Source organism: Manihot esculenta, chromosome 9, assembly GCF_001659605.2.
Source record: "Manihot esculenta cultivar AM560-2 chromosome 9, M.esculenta_v8, whole genome shotgun sequence".
Lineage (NCBI taxonomy): Eukaryota > Viridiplantae > Streptophyta > Magnoliopsida > Malpighiales > Euphorbiaceae > Manihot > Manihot esculenta.
Window position 1 is genome coordinate 15040554 of NC_035169.2, and position 15003 is coordinate 15055556.

The 15003-nt window shown below is 40.7% G+C and overlaps 1 protein-coding gene across 1 annotated transcript; it reads left to right on the forward strand.

Moving 5' to 3' along the window:
* Nucleotides 1-10388: 10388 nt before the first annotated feature.
* Nucleotides 10389-12000, forward strand: LOC110612861 (anthocyanidin 3-O-glucosyltransferase 6-like). Its single transcript, XM_021753695.2, has one exon. It carries the CDS (start codon nt 10502-10504, stop codon nt 11897-11899), a length of 1398 nt encoding a protein of 465 aa, XP_021609387.1. The 5' UTR covers nt 10389-10501; the 3' UTR covers nt 11900-12000.
* Nucleotides 12001-15003: the final 3003 nt, after the last annotated feature.

Here is a 15003-nt window from a genome sequence, read left to right on the forward strand (position 1 = left end):
CTTTGACCACAAATCAACCAAAACCTCAACTTAACCTAAACATGCATCTCTACCCATAAAACTCCATAAAACCTTCATAAAACATGAAAAGAAGTTCAGGATCTTCACTTACCTCTTACCAACAAGAAGATAAACGATCCCAACGTGGAGATATGGAGAAACTCTCCCTCAAAGTCTCCAACTTCAAAACTTTTGGTTGATTTGCTCAAAAGCTTCAAAACAACATAAAACCCATCAAAACTTTGAAAGATTTGAAGAAAACATGAAGATCATCCAAGGAAGAGCATGGTCTCACCTCTGTCTGTGAAAATGGAAGAAATCTTATCCATTCACCGACCTAGGGCCTTTTATAGGTGGCTGGCCAGACCACTTTCGGCGGCCTAACGTGATTTCAAACTCATGTATATTCGGCGGCTGAACTTCACCTTCGGCGGCCGAACCTGGCATTTCCTCCTTGGTGCTTTTCGTTCAAAAACTCGTTTCCTTTTACACTTAACATATAAAATACTTTCGAAAAATATAAATCTTACCCTTCTTGAGGGTTCCGACATCCTAAAGTCCACCGGAAAGTAGAATTCCGATGCCGGACTCTAGCCGGGTATTACATTCTCCCCCCCTTAAGAACATTCGTCCCCGAATGTTCCTCAAACAATTAAACACATAAAAAGGAGGAAAACTAACCTTAAAACAGATATGGATATTGCTGAAGCATAGACTCCCGTGTCTCCCAGGTGCACTCTTCTAGATTATGGTGGTTCCAAAGGACTTTCACCATCGGAATTTCCTTGTTCCTCAACTTTTTGATCTGCGTGTCTAGGATCCGTACTGGCTGCTCTACATAGGTGAGATCTCCAAGGATCTCTATATCAGGCTCACTCAGAACCTTACTCGGATCTGACACGAACTTCCGTAGCATAGAAACATGGAAAACCGGGTGAATTCTTTCCATAGAAGCAAGTAAATCCAGCTTATACGACACATTCCCGATCTTCTGCAAGATCTCAAAGGGTCCAATGTACCGTGGAGCTAGCTTACCTTTCTTCTCAAACCGGACCACTCCCTTCATTGGAGACACCTTCAGCAATACCATATCACCCTCCTGAAACTCTATCTACTTCCGGCGGATATCTGCATAGCTTTTCTGCCTGCTCACAACAGTTCTAATTCTCTCTCTGATAATGGGCACCACTCTGCTGGTGATTTCCACTAGTGCTGGCCCTGCAAGAGCCTTCTCTCCCACTTCTTCCCAGCAAACAGGTGATATGCACTTCCTCCCATACAAAGCTTCATAAGGGGCCATCCCTATGCTAGCATGATGGCTGTTATTATAAGCAAACTCCACCAAAGGTAGATGCTGCCTCCAAGAACCGCCAAAGTCTAACACACACATTCTAAGCATATCCTCTATGGTCTGGATGGTCCTCTCTGATTGTCCGTCAGTCTGTGGATGGAAAGAAGTGCTAAAATCCAATCTTGTGCCCATAGCACTTTGCAGACTTCGCCAAAATCTGGAGGTGAACTGAGGCCCTCTGTCTGACACTATAGACACTGGAACCCCATGCAATCTTACGATCTCCTCCAAATAAACTTGTGCCAACTTATCCACAGAGTAATTACTCCTAACAGGGATGAAATGAGCAGATTTAGTCAGTCTGTCCACGATCACCCATATGGAGTCTACCCTATTGGACACTGCCGGTAACCCCACTACAAAATCCATAGCTATGTTCTCCCATTTCCACTCTGGAATTGGCAGTGGATTAAGCATTCCAGCCGACTTCTGATGTTCCAGTTTCACCCTCTGGCAAATTTCACAGGCGGACACAAACTGTGCCACTTCTTTCTTCATAGCTGGCCACCAATACACTCTTTTCAGATCCTGATACATCTTGGTGGCTCCAGGGTGAACACTGTACCTTGCATTATGAGCTTCCCTCATAATGTCTCCTTTCAGATTCATGTCATCTGGTACACATAGTCGATTCCCATAGCGGAGGATCCCTTTGCTGTCAAATCTGAACTCTGCACTATTGCCTGACTGAACAGTCCTGGCAATTTTAACTAACTCAGGGTCCTCATGCTGTTTTTGAGCCACCTGCTCCAGAAACACTGGTGTCACTCTCATCTGTGCTATCAACGCACCCGTACCAGACAACTCTAGCTGTAGCCCTTCGTCGAGGAGCTTATAAAACTCCATCACCACTGGTCTTCTCTCTGCTTCTATATGGGACAAACTGCCAAGTGATTTCTGGCTTAGGGCGTTTGCCACAACATTCGCCTTACCCGGATGATACTGGATCTTGCAATCATAGTCATTGAGTAGTTCTACCCATCTTCTCTGCCTCAAATTCAGCTCTTTCTGACTCAAGATGTACTGTAAACTCTTATGATCGGTGAAGATCTCGCATTTAACCCCATAAAGGTAATGCCTCCACATCTTGAGTGCAAAGATAACTGCCGCCATCTCTAGGTCATGGGTGGGGTAATTCAACTCGTGCTTCTTCAGTTGTCTAGAAGCATAAGTAATCACCCTGTCGTTCTGCATCAAAACACAACCCAGTCCCACTCGGGACGCATCACAGAACACTGTGAAGTCCTCATTACTGACGGGCAGAGATAACACCGGTGCTGATGTTAATCTTCTCTTTAACTCTTCGAAGCTCTCTTCACACTGGTCCGACCACACGAACCTCTGATTCTTCTGAGTCAGTTTGGTCATCGGAGCAGCTATCTTGGAGAAGTCCTGAACGAACCTCCTGTAGTAACCTGCCAAACCCAAAAAGCTTTTAATCTCAGTCACTGTAGTGGGTCTGAGCCAGTTAACTACAGCCTCTATCTTCTTGGGGTCTACCTCAATGCTTTCTGCTGATACCACATGCCCCAAGAATGAAATGCTCCTCAACCAAAATTCACACTTCGAGAACTTGGCATATAATCCATGCTCTCTCAGTGTCTGCAGAACTATCCTCAGATGCTGGGCATGCTCCTCTGCATCTCTGGAATACACTAAGATATCATCGATGAAGACAATAACAAAGTGATCCAGATACTCACTGAAAACTCTGTTCATGAGATCCATGAATGCTGCAGGGGCATTAGTCAACCCGAACGGCATTACTAAGAACTCATAATGCCCATATCTGGTCCTGAAAGCTGTCTTTGGCACATCTGCTTCTCTGACTCTCAACTGATGATACCCGGACCTCAGATCTATTTTAGAGAAACAACCTGCTCTAGCTAGCTGGTCAAATAGATCATCGATCCTAGGCAGGGGATACTTATTCTTGGTAGTGACTTTATTCAACTGCCTGTAGTCGATACAAAGTCTGAGGGATCCATCCTTCTTTCTGACAAACAGCACTGGAGCACCCTAAGGTGAGGTACTAGGGCAGATGAAACCCTTATCTACCAACTCTTGCAGCTGCTCTTTCAACTCTTTTAACTCTGCTGGCGCCATCCTATAGGGAGGAATAGAGATAGGTCTGGTACCACACAGCAATTCTATTTCAAACTCTAGCTCCCTATTAGGTGGTAGTCCTGGAAGCTCGTCTGGGAAGACGTCTGGAAATTCTCTGACTACTGGCACTGAGGCTGGTTCCCTAACCTATCTATCTAGCTCTCTCACACGAGCTAGAAACCCCTGACAACCCCTCCTAAGCAAATGACGAGCCTGAAGGGCTGAGATCAAACCTCTAGGTGTCCCCCTCCTGTCTCCTCTGAAGACACACTCTGACCCATCCTGATCTCTGAGACTAACTACCTTGTCTCTACAGTCCAAAGTAGCACCATATGCAGATAGCCAATCCATCCCTAGAATGACATCAAAATCTATCAAATCTAGAACCACCAGGTCAGCTGGAAGGCATCTACCCTCTATGAACACTGGACTGAAACGACAGACTAACTCTGTCACTGATGGGTCACATTTGGGTCCACTGACCCAGAGAGGACACTCTAACTCAGAAATGATCAGACCCAATCTCTCCACGGCTCTCGAAGCAATAAAAGAGTGAGAAGCACCGGGGTCCATCAAAGCATACACCTCGGAACACCCAATGATGAGGTTACCTGACACCACTGTGTTCGACGTGTTTGCCTCCTCCTGTGTCACAGTGAAGATCCGTGCTGGGGTTACCGGACCTTCACCTCGGGAACCTACTGCTGAGGAAGAGGCTGACCCTCTCCCTCTGCCTCTGCCTCTGCCACCACTCTGAGGCATGGCTGGAGCTGCTGGCTGTGCCACACTGCCTGAGCTCATCTGCTGGGATGGTGCCATAAAGGTCATCTGAGGATATTCCTGAGCAAAATGTCCCTCCTGCCCACACTTAAAGCAGGTTGTAGATCCCAAACGACAAACTCCTTTGTGCGGCCTTCCACATCTCATGCACACTGTACTGCCTGTCCCAGAGCTTGAGCCATTACCCATTCTCAAACTAGACTTAATCTTGTTCCAGAACTTGCCCTTCTTGGACTTAAACTTTTCTCCTTTCCTGCTGCTAGAAACCGCTGCACTGGGGGTCTTAGAACCCGAAGACTGTGCCACACGCTGTTTTACTGTTCCCTGAATAATGGTATTCGCCTCCATCTTTCTGGCGGCATCCACTATAGAGTGGAAACTCTCTTTCTTTGCTGGAAGAATCAAGGAGGAATACTTGGGATGAAGTCTCATGGTATATCTCCTTGCCTTCTTCTGGTCAGTGTCATAAGCCTGACCCACGTACTGAAGCAGATCTAGGAACTTATCGGTGTATTCATCTACACTCATCTCTTCCGTCTGTCTCAACTGCTCAAATTCTATTACTTTCATCTCCCTGGAACTGTCAGGAAAAGCCCACCCAGCAAATTCATTGGCGAACTCTCCCCAGGAAATACTGTCCAACCTGGGGTCCACATAATTCTTGAACCACTCTCGAGCTTTCTTGCATTTGAGTGTGAACCCCGCCATCTCAATGGCTCTGCTATCATCAGCTCCTAACTCATCGGTTATCATCTTAACCGTTCTGAGGTACTCAAATGGATCATCTCCCGTATTGAACTTGGGAGCATCCAACTTCAGATACTCTATCATCTTCACTTTACTTCCCCCAGCTGAGCTAGGTTGAGGTGCTTGGACAACAGGGGCTACTGGTTCTGGTTCTGGTTCTGGTGGAGGAGAAGGTGCTGAACTTGGATCTGGGTATGCTGAACTGGGATGAAAAGGTGTGGGTGGATACATGGGATATGGTGGGCAAAAAGGAGGATAAGGCATGTAAGGCATGTAGGTAGGATATGGGGCAAAACTAGAGTAATCCGACGTACCCCCCATTGGATACCCCGGGCCCTGTGGAAAGGGTGGATAGTGGGGTGGATAACCAAACCCCGAGGCCTGAGCGCCTCCTTGGACTCTCCCATACCCTCTTCCGACCTGTCCACACCCATGCTTTCCTCTCTTGGCTGATCCACATCCATAGCCTCCCTCACTTCATCTGACCTCCCTCCTCTATCTGTTCCTCTTCTGCTCTCGTCAAAAGACCTTCTAGGGTCCCTTGACATACCCTCCCTGCTAGATCTCTGCGACCTCGCCCTTGGCAATGCAGGAGGACGAGCATCAGAACCCTCATTCACTGGTGTGACTCTAGTCAATCATGTAGATCGACGAGTTCCTCGCATCTTAACTCTCTAGAAAACAACACACATCACATTAGCATCATATGGTCCATGTAAAAACACATGAACCCTCAAGCATACGTCACATATCAACAATGCACATGCATAAATCATGGCATTTCACATCATCATATAGACAGGACTCAATATCCTATCCTAGTGGACATGATTCCCTATTGTGCTTGACCTACTATAACCTCTATGAGCCCGACACTCTCTCTATAGGTTCGACCATATGAACCTAGGGCTCTGATACCAATCTGTAACGACCCGAAAATCGGACCGCTACCGGCGCTAGGATCCAGGTCGACTTAAGGTCGCCGAGACCCGTAGCAAGCCTGCTATACTCTCTGTGTACCTGTAAAATCCCATACATGATCATACATTTTCTGTAAAAACATAAAACTCTTCTCTAAACCAAGGCTCAACCTGTGCATGCACTATCTCTGTACTACAGAACCCCTTACTAGAGCTTGCTCTAGACGGGTTAAACTCATACATGTTAAGCCTGGTTTTCACATACTTATAAAAACATTTACATAAAACAAACCATGTATACAAAAGGGATTTACAATACATATGGGTCAAGCACACTACTAAACTCTATACAAAACTAATACATCACTTTACAAGAGTACATGTCCACACTATGCTATTACAAATCTCTTTACTCTTCCTGTATCCTGCTGAACTTCCCCTGACCTCTGATCCTGCAAGACTGGGATTAAGGAGAGGGATGAGCTACTATAGCCCAGTGAGTAGAACAGATCAAACATGTCAATAAAACATGCTCATATGGAATGCATCACATCACAAGTAAATCACCCATCTCAGACGGACTGATTCAAAATTCTCTCAATCTGTGCCCGGCCCACGAAGGAGCTCCTCAGGACTTTATTACGCACCCTATGGTGCTCTGTGCCCGGCCCTCTCAGGGCTCCTCAGAACTTTACTACGAGGGCTAATGAAATCAAACTATGTCTGATCCGTACAAGCATAGAATAATGCAATGCGTCACATTAGTGTAATCTAGTGCACTCAACCTATAACATATCATGATGCATGGAACATGCTAAAAGCATTTAATTTCTCAATTTAAAACATTAAGTTTAGTTCCACTCACCTCTGGCTGACTCTGAACTGACTCTGAATACTCTGAAGCAGTGCTCACTACTGCTCTATTCGGTTCCTCAGGTCCGTTCCTACACAGGTGGACTCAAATGAGGGACCAAACTAGCTCAAGAACAACTCTATAAAACTCCCCAAAAACCCCCTAAAACATCCTAAAACAATCACATAAAGCATGCAAAAGAAGGCTGGACAGGGCACTTTCGGAGGCAGGTTCGGCCGCCGAAAGTCCCTTCTAGAGCCGAAACTCAGGCACTTTCGGCGGCACTTCGGCTGCCGAAAGTCCTCCCCAGAGACGAAAGTCCCCAACCTTCGGCGGCCGAAACCCCCCCTCCAGAGCCGAAAGTCTAAACTTTCGGGGGCAAGCTTAGGCAAGCTTAGGCAGCCGAAACCACCTCATTAGCAAGTTCGGCGGCCGAACCTTCCTTCGGCGGCCGAAACTGGGTTCTCCAGTAAGGCAGAACCCTACTCTGCCTCAAGCAAAACTTACCCAACCTCACTCAAACATGCAACCCAAAATTTCACAACCTGCATATACTCAAGTATAGGCACAAAGGGGTCCAAAACTAACTTAAAACTCCAACAAACAACACAACTAACCACATAAGTATGCTTTGACCACAAATCAACCAAAACCTCAACTTAACCTAAACATGCATCTCTACCCATAAAACTCCATAAAACCTTCATAAAACATGAAAAGAAGTTCAGGATCTTCACTTACCTCTTACCAACAAGAAGATAAACGATCCCGATGTGGAGATATGGAGAAACTCTCCCTCAAAGTCTCCAACTTCAAAACTTTTGGTTGATTTGCTCAAAAGCTTCAAAACAACATAAAACCCATCAAAACTTTGAAAGATTTGAAGAAAACATGAAGATCACCCAAGGAAGAGCATGGTCTCACCTCTGTCTGTGAAAATGAAAGAAATCTTATCCATTCACCGACCTAGGGCCTTTTATAGGTGGCTGGCCAAACCACCTTCGGCGGCCTAACGTGATTCCAAACTCATGCATGTTCGGCGGCCGAACTTCACCTTCGGCGGCCGAACCTAGCATTTCCTCCTTGGTGCTTTTCGTTCAAAAACTGATTTCCTTTTACATTTAACATATAAAATACTTTCGAAAAACATAAATTTTACCCTTCTAGAGGGTTCCGACATCCTAAAGTCCACCGGAAAGTAGAATTCCGATGCCGGACTCTAGCCGGGTATTACATCGCTTATCAGACTGCCCTCGCTTTCGTGAGTCGTCCTCAATGGAACAATAGGGACAGGGCACGGATGGGGCCATCGAAGAAGGCGCTTGAGGTGAAATTATCACCAAAGGCAAGAGAAGAAGAGGAAGTATTCCTATTCATCTTAAAAGGGAAAAAGAAAAAGGAATTACCGTGAAAATTAGGAAATATAAATGAAAAAGAGGAGTGACCGAGTTTTTTTTTGAAAGTAGAGACAACAGTTGTGAGCAAAAATGATAGCTGGAGAAGAAAAAGTGTCCTTATAGGACAGCTTTGACGGCAGACTTCAAAGACGGCGCGATAAACAGGGCAATTATCATTAATTTGCAGGAGCACGTGAAGCAATGCAAATAGTGCAAGGCAAATTTAAGTTAGCCACATACCCCATATCGTGAAGACAACTCTCACCTTCGAATATGAAGAATCAAAGACTAGTGGAAAGACCTCTGATGTTACATAACAGTCGCCCAAAGTAAGTCATGAGTTGTTACTATAAGACAAGGTCACGTGACAATAGTCTGATAAGCCGATACGCGGTCCCACCAAGAAAAGAAAGACCCAGACATCGTTATACTTGGTCCTTTAATAAGACTCGCCCTTCCCTATTTATGAAAAGCTTATGAAACAGTAGGACCTCAGCAAAGAACGGGTCCATTAAGAATCGAATACCCAGCTTCAGCTGCTCTTCGTAGATTATGATAGTATCCTCTGCAGGGATTTAGTCATTTATGCTCGAAGAAGGAGAAATTACATGAAAAGTCTCTCAAGAAAATTTGGTATTTTTTGTAAAGACGATCTACATCTTGTTGTGTTAGTGTGGAAGGGACGTCGCTAATCAGACTGTCCTCACTTTCATGAGTCGTCCTTAATGGAATAATGGGAGCGGGGGCGCGGATAGGGCCATTAGAGGAGGAGTTTGAGACGGAACTATCATTGGAGACAAGAGAAGAAGAGGAAGTATCCATATTCATCTTAAAAGAAAAAAGAAATAAAAATTATCAAGAAAATTGAGAAATATAAATGAAAAAGAGGAGTGATCGAGTCTTTTATGAAAGTAGAGACGGCAGTTGTGAGCGAAAGTGATAGTTGGAGAAGAAGAAATATCCTTATACGACAATGAAATATCCTTATACGATAGTTTCAATAGTAGACTTTAAAGACAACACGATAAATAGGGCAATTATCATTAATGCACAGGAGCACGCGAAGCAATGCAAACAAGGCAAGGCCAATTTAAGTAAGCCATGTGCCTCATATCGTGAAGACAACTGTCACTTTTGAATCTGAAGAATCAAAGACCAGCGATGAACTTTTGATGTTGCATAACAATCGCTCAAAGTAAGTCATGAGCTATCACTAGAAGACATGGCCATATGACAATAGTCTGATAAGCTGATATGCGGTCCCACCGAAGAAAAGGAAGAGTCGGACTCTGTTACAGATGGTCCTTTAATAAGACTTGCCCTTCTCTGGTAAGGTCGGGTCTTCACATAAAGTTACCGTTAGCATAAACAATCCAACAGGTCTCCATTATGCCTATAATCGCCTATAATCGCAGGATCACCAACAGATGCTAGATTTTCAGAAAATACTATAGTTAACTCTAGTTTCTTACAATATAAAAGTTAAGGATCACATAGATAAATATATACAATCATTACACAACTGCTCTTGTATTCTAAGTTATTTCTTATACTCGCCCTGTTCTTTAATTTACTGACTTTAACGTCGGAGTGACTGCCATAGGAGCCAACCACCTCATTCTCTGTTTCTTGTAGGAATGACCAATCAAAGTACAACTCCATTTCGACTACATTATCAACTTGATTTTGGTTTAGCAACATCAGAAAATAAAATTAAAATATGTTTTTTCATTAATATTTTAAATAAATTATTTTTTTTCTTTAAAATACATGCTTCATATCTCATAAAATAGATGTATAATTATTTTTACATGAATTAATAAATTTTACTTAATAAAATAAAAAATAAAATTATATTATTTTTAATATATTCCAAATGTATTACTTAACTGCTAGATTATTTTTAAATTTAATAAAGCTTTTATTTTTTCATTCGTATGACATATGAATATATTAAAATAATAATAATAAATTAAAACAATATTAAAAGAAGAAAAGAAAAGAAGATAATCGAAGTGTGGTGGATAACGGAGAAGGATGTGGAACAGGAATGGCCACTTGGCGATTACAATTTGGCTGTGCCAATGGCTTACTGACTTCATCCTAATCCACACCCCACCGAAAATTATACAATATTCCTATTAATTATATTGCGATAAATGAATGAAAATATCTAGTGTATTAATAATTACTTTTATTTGATATATTTTCATTTTATTGATTAAAAACATCACCTCATTTATGGGACATGATACTCCAGCAGTATTAAATAATTGCTTCAGCCTCATACTTATTACACCATGCACACTTGTTCCACATCCTAAAAAAAATTGTACTAGCTTGTGTAATGAAGAAACCAGAGCTTGTGTTCATCCCCATGCCGGCCGCTGGCCACCTTGTATCCACAGTAGAGGCTGCAAAGCTTCTCCTTGACCGTCATCATTTACTCTCCATCACTATCCTCATCATTAAGCCTTCTTCAGACTCCATCATCAGCTCCTTGGCCAATTCCATCTCTAAATCAGATCGTCTCCAGTTCATTGATCTACCTAATGAAGATGACGACTTCAAGGATTTGGGTTTTATTGATAAACAGAAGGCCCATGTCAAAGAAGCCGTCTCCAAGCTCACTGCTTGTTCTGACTCGTCGCTTGCTGGATTTGTACTCGATATGTTCTGTACATCGATGATAGACGTGGCCAAGGAGTTTGGTGTTCCCTATTATATTTTTTTCACTTCAGGTGCAGCTTTTCTCGGTTTCTTGTTTTACGTGCAGCTTATTCACGATGAACAGGACGCTGACCTTACTCAGTTCAAGGACTCCGACGCGGAATTGTCGGTGCCGAGTTTGGCTAACTCACTTCCTGCGAGGGTTCTGCCTGCTTCGATGCTTGTAAAGGATCGGTTTTCCGCTTTCATCCGCATCATCAGAGGACTTAGAGAGGCGAAGGGTATCATGGTAAATACATTCATGGAACTGGAATCTCATGCATTAAATTCTCTTAAAGATGATCAAAGTAAAGTTCCTCCTATTTATCCTGTGGGACCCATCTTGAAATTGAGTAACCAGGAAAATGATGTAGGCCCCGAAGGGAGTGAAATCATAGAATGGCTTGATGATCAACCTCCATCATCAGTGGTGTTCCTGTGCTTTGGGAGCATGGGAGGTTTTGATATGGATCAAGCCAAAGAAATTGCATGTGCACTGGAGCAAAGCAGGCACCGATTCTTGTGGTCCTTACGGCGGCCCCCACCAAAGGGTAAAATTGAAACCTCAACTGATTATGAAAATCTCCAAGAAATATTACCCGTAGGATTCTCAGAACGAACGGCTGGGATGGGGAAGGTAGTTGGATGGGCTCCACAAGTAGCCATATTAGAGCATCCAGCAATCGGAGGTTTTGTTTCTCACTGTGGGTGGAATTCTATATTGGAAAGCATATGGTTTAGTGTTCCAATCGCCACGTGGCCGTTATATGCAGAGCAACAATTCAATGCCTTTACAATGGTGACTGAATTGGGATTGGCTGTGGAAATTAAAATGGATTATAAGAAGGAGAGTGAAATAATACTGAGTGCTGATGATATAGAGAGAGGAATAAAGAGTGTGATGGAACACCATAGTGAAATAAGGAAGAGGGTTAAAGAGATGAGTGACAAGAGTAGGAAGGCCTTGATGGACGATGAATCTTCATCCTTTTGGTTAGATCGTCTGATTGAAGATGTGATAAATAATCTTTCGTGAATCACTTCCCTACTTACGTTGCATATGATAACAAGTGGCTTGTATTACCATAATAAATTTTTAAAAAAAAAAAAAAAGGCTTAATGCTCGATTCTTGCTTATGGGAAAATTTCATTTCACTTATTTCCATTTTTTTTATTTAAATTAATTTAAATTTTAAATTTAATGAAAAGTAAAATTTTAAAATTGTAAGTTAAATAAAAAAATATATATCAAAAGTCTAGTATTTGAGTTTTTTATCTTAAAAGAAAAAAGGTAGACTAAAATTTGCGTTTTAAATTTGAAATTTTGGAATTAATTTAAACAAAACATTAAAAATGTATTAAACTCAACATTCCAAATTTCCAATAAATGTAAGAGTAAAACAAAACTTCTGGTCTCTTAAAAAAAACTTTCTTTTTGTTATGAAAAAATTATTTTTGTTATAAAATTAAGGAGAATTTATAACTAAAATAAAAATACAAAAGAAATTTAATAGAAGAAATAAAAGAAACTTTAGAATAAGAGAATCATTTATATTCCAATTAAAACAACATATTTTACGTATACTGTATACTTTCTATTTATAGGCTCTAACCATAAATATATATCTATAAATTATAAAATATAAATAGGATAATAAATTACATAATTGTGTCACTTAAATCATAATATTTATAAGATTTCCTTTTGGATGTCTATATAATATATCTGCCTCTCCATAATTGTAATTAATCGGTAATTAATATTACCATAATTAGCATAATTCTAGCATGATTCTAGACGATAATTGATAGTATAATCATAGGCATAATTAATCATATCTTATACTATATAATTCTTGTATCCTATTACACAGAAAGTAAGAAAATAAAAAATAATTTTCTCCTATAATTCTAGATAGTATCAGAGCGAGTTTCGGTCTAAAAGTTTAGCAGATTTTTCCTGCAATCATCATTTGGCAGAATACATTTCCCAACCTTCTCTAACCGAGAAACAACAATGTCCGATTCTTCTAGCCAGAGTCCAGCCGATCAATCCCAGACAGTAACTGATCTAATAGCAGACCTATCACACAAACACACAAACTCTTTCTGTTAATTCAGAATAGCCAAAATGCAAATAAGAAACCAGTAAATCAAATTACTCTTGATTCAGCACATCCTACTTTCCCATTGTCGGCGATAGTTGGCCACGACCTTGTGGGTGCCGGATTATTGGTCAAAAATCGATTAGACACAGACAAGTCATTACTCCGGGATGACAAATCAGGCTTAAAATGCACCCATTGCTGCAGATCTCGGCATACACGGGACGGATGTTTCAAAATCATAGGGTACCCAGAGTGGTGGAAGGAGAATAAGGCCCGTAAGAAAAAAGAAAGGAGACAGAGTTCAAGGGTTGCAGCGGCGCTACGTGGAACCGAAAGAGAAGGAGGCACAAATGCCTCAACTGATAGTGAAGGTTGGAAAGGTAAAACGACCTTTCTATCCCTACCACTTTAAATAATTGTGTTTGCCATGTTAATAATGTGCATAATACTAGTGGTTAGATATTTGATTCAGGAGCCACAGACACTATGACCAATGATCCTTCAGCTGTTTTCCGAACTCCACCCACCAAATCCAATATCCTAAACGCTACCGGTGGCTCATTCTCAGTCATCGGTGATGGTATCATTTCTATAAATATTTGAAAGGAACAGTTGGAATGGACATGTTGTTCAAGAAGAATGGTCATCTCAGTATCAGTGGATATACGGATGCTAATTGGGCAGGAGACCGTGCCGATAGATGATCCACTTCAGGATATTTTACCTTCGTTGGAGGTAACTTAGTGACATGGAAAAGTAAGAAGCAAAAGGTGGTGGCACTGTCCAGTGCTGAAACAGAATTTAGGAGAATAGCAAAAGGACTTGCGGAGCTACTATGGATTAGAAAGTTGATGTTTGAACTTGGATTTTCATCAGGGGACACAGCTGAACTTCATTGTGACAACAATGCAGCAATCAGCATTTCCGAAAATCCTGTTCAACATGATCGAACAAAATATGTTGAAATAGACCGATATTTCATTAAGAAAAAAGTTGGACAATGGTTTGATATCATTATCATTTATTCGATCGGAAGATCAATGGGCAGACATCCTAACTAAAGCAGTTGCTGGACGAATATTTCATGAAGTTTTGGGCAAGTTGGGCATGTTGGATCCATATGAACCAACTTGAGGGGGAGTGTTGGAAAGAATATTTTGCCATAATTGTAATTAATCAGTGATTAACATTATCATAGTTAGTATAATCCTAGCATGATTCTAGACGATAATTAATAGCATAATCATAGGCATAATTGATCATATCTTGTACTATATAATCCTTATATCCTATTACACAGAAAGTAAGAAAATAAAAAATACTTTCCTTCCTATAATTCTAGAGCCTCATCAAAATCTTAATAGGAAAAAACTTATTGAGAAGAAAATTTTAGTGAAGGAAAAAAATATTATTTTTTTATAAAATGCAATATGAAAATAATATATTAAAAACCTTACAAAAAAATTCCAATGAGAAAAACCTTAGTTAAGAGAAAAAGGTCCAATGCATATTTTTACTCCCTCATAATGATATCTCTTATGATATTTACTATTTATGTACTTCAATCTTGTATAAATTTGTAACAAGAAGTGCTTTCATAAAAAATGTTCAGGATTATCACTTGAGCAAATTTTTGAATATCAATATCACAATTTTTTTTTTTTGAAATTCATGTTATTTTATTGAAAATTTTCTTTTCATAGATATATCTCATAAACTTCTAATATGTTGAATTGCTCAGATCAACAAGAGACCTCATTGACTTGCTCCATGAATTGTTTAAAATTTCTGTATGAATAATCTAATTTATAAAATGCTATAAAATAATTATATCTCTATATATAAAGAAACAACTTATTTGAAATGAATATTTTGTGAATCAGATAATAATTTGTATCTACATAACCAATGAAATCTAATTTCAACATATTATTATAATATAAACTCATACCATGATACTTCAAAGATATGAAAATATATATTTAACTCTACTATAATATATTCAAAATAGATAAAATTATAATGTACTAAT